At 62.0% G+C, this 1,973-nt stretch overlaps 1 protein-coding gene across 1 annotated transcript in view; it reads right to left on the minus strand.

The window, feature by feature from the left end:
• The window catches only part of CALU (calumenin), a 14,740-nt gene that overhangs the window by 11,460 nt on the left and 1,307 nt on the right, over positions 1-1,973 (minus strand). Inside the window, exon 3 of the mRNA XM_009282656.2 lies at positions 1,017-1,253. Coding sequence (XP_009280931.2) covers positions 1,017-1,253 — 237 coding nt within the window. The remainder of the gene's footprint in view (positions 1-1,016; positions 1,254-1,973) is intronic.

A 1,973-nucleotide genomic window follows, 5' to 3' on the forward strand; every position in this document is an offset into this window, starting at 1 on the left:
GGGTGGGGGGGCTACGCTGGCAAGCGAAGCCCATCCAGGTGCCGGGACGCGGAAAGCAGGCAGCACCACCAGCCCGCCGCCTTCAAAAATAAAAAATAAAACAAAAAGAGGGGGGGTGGGGGGAAAAGCCAGACCAGGCTGAAGAGTTAACGGGCAATTCGGACCGTCACGAGTCCGTCCTTCAGCCCGACGTCTCGAGGAGCGTCCCCACAGCGAGGCCGAGCTCACCGGGGAGGTGCCAGGCGGGAGCGCAGCCCTTCGAGAGCCTCCAAAAATGTCTCGTGAGGGCCGAGCCTCCCAAGGTTTAAGCCTTTCTAAGCCCAACACGAACAACTGCGCCGGCAGCTGCTGCCGCGCGCACAAAGGCGCGCGCTGTAGTGCCGAGGGGCAGAGATTGCCAGGGCCAGCGCCGACCGCCTCCTGCAAAACACCCCGTCCCCACGTCTGCAGGTGGCAGGGGAGGCGAAGCGGCGAAGGAGGAGCTAGTTTTCAAGAGATGCTCTGTTTTCGCTAACCTGTGCCTCTGCGCAGCGGCCAGCTGCTTCTCAACCGGGAAGGAGAACGTGGCAGGAAAATGCAAGCGATCCCCCGGGCCTGCCGACTACCGGCGGTAACCGGAGACCGGCAAGCTCCGCTTAGCACGGTTCGAGCGCAGCAAAACGAGAGGCGCTTCTTTTCAGGTGACGCTTTGTAGTCCGGGGGCGTATCTGGCGCTCAGAAGCGAGCGTGCGCGGTTGGAACGGCTCAAGGTGACCTTGCAGGCCGAGAGCAACGTCTCCAGCGAGGAGAACGGCGCACGTGCCGCATAGCTTTGTCACCACCGTTTGGGTCGCTAAATTTCAGCTACCTACTGCTGCCTTAAAAGGGACATTTAAAAGGCTCTAGTTTGAGACTACCTCTGCCACCCGAGGCGCGAGAGAACGTACGCGAACGCCGGGGTGACGTTTACGGCCAGCACGACCCACCGTGGCTTCGTTCTCTCCCAATTAGGTTTGTATTCCGGCTCTTTTCCTTACCCGAGTCTCTCCTTGCTCTCCTCCGGCGTGAGCTGATCAAAGGTTTTGGCCTCATCGGCGCCGAGGAAAGCGTCGTGGTCGTAGTCGAAGTTCTGCGCGTCGTCGTGGACCTTGTCGCTGAGCTGCGGGTCGTGGTGAACCCGGTCCTTCTTCTCGGTGGGTTTGCTGGAGATGCAGAGCATGGAGAGAGACAGGCACAGGAGGAGCTGAGGGATGGTCATGGTGGTTCGGACGCACCTACGGGACAGCCGGAGAAGGGGAAATTTAGGAGCTGGCGTGGCGACAGGGACGCCGGAGCGGCACGCCGCCGGTTCCGGGGTGACAAACCAGAACCCCAGACGCCAAAACGGGGAGAGCGGATGAATTAATACAGGTTATCTGGGCAAAGCCATCTCCGAGCCCCGCGGCGCTTGCAGGAAAGCTCTTATTAACACGTGCCCCGAGCAGCTCCCCGCTCCCCAACCCCTCACGCGAGCCCCTCCGCACGGCAGAGAGAAACAACCGCGTTCGCTGGAAGGAGAGCCTGCTCGGTGAGGAATGCGAAGGACGCGCGGCAAACGTGCGCGGCAGATGGCCCGTTCCGCGGCCCCTGCCAAGCCGGTCGCCCTCTGCTCTCACATCCTCCCGCCCAATTCCCTCCCCGTGGGGCTCGGTCTCCCCAAAAAACCCTCCTTCCAAGCGAGGTATGCGGCTTCGGAAGCTCCTCCAGGACTTCCGATACCCTGGGTCGGAGCGATGCGGACGAAAGCCTCGCCCGCACACGTTTCACCCTTAACTCAAGCCCCACCGGACTCGCCGCACCCATCTGGAACCCGGTTCCAGGTGCCGGGTGGGCGACAGACGCACACGACGACAGAGACGTTCAGGACGCGGCGATTTGGTCAGATCAGTCAACTGGCTGTTGGCCGGGCCCAGAGAGTTGTGGTGAATGGAGTTCAATCCAGTTGGCGGCCGGTC

The sequence above is a fragment of the Aptenodytes forsteri genome, unplaced genomic scaffold, assembly GCF_000699145.1.
Source record: "Aptenodytes forsteri isolate BGI_AS27 unplaced genomic scaffold, ASM69914v1 Scaffold310, whole genome shotgun sequence".
Classification (NCBI taxonomy): domain Eukaryota; kingdom Metazoa; phylum Chordata; class Aves; order Sphenisciformes; family Spheniscidae; genus Aptenodytes; species Aptenodytes forsteri.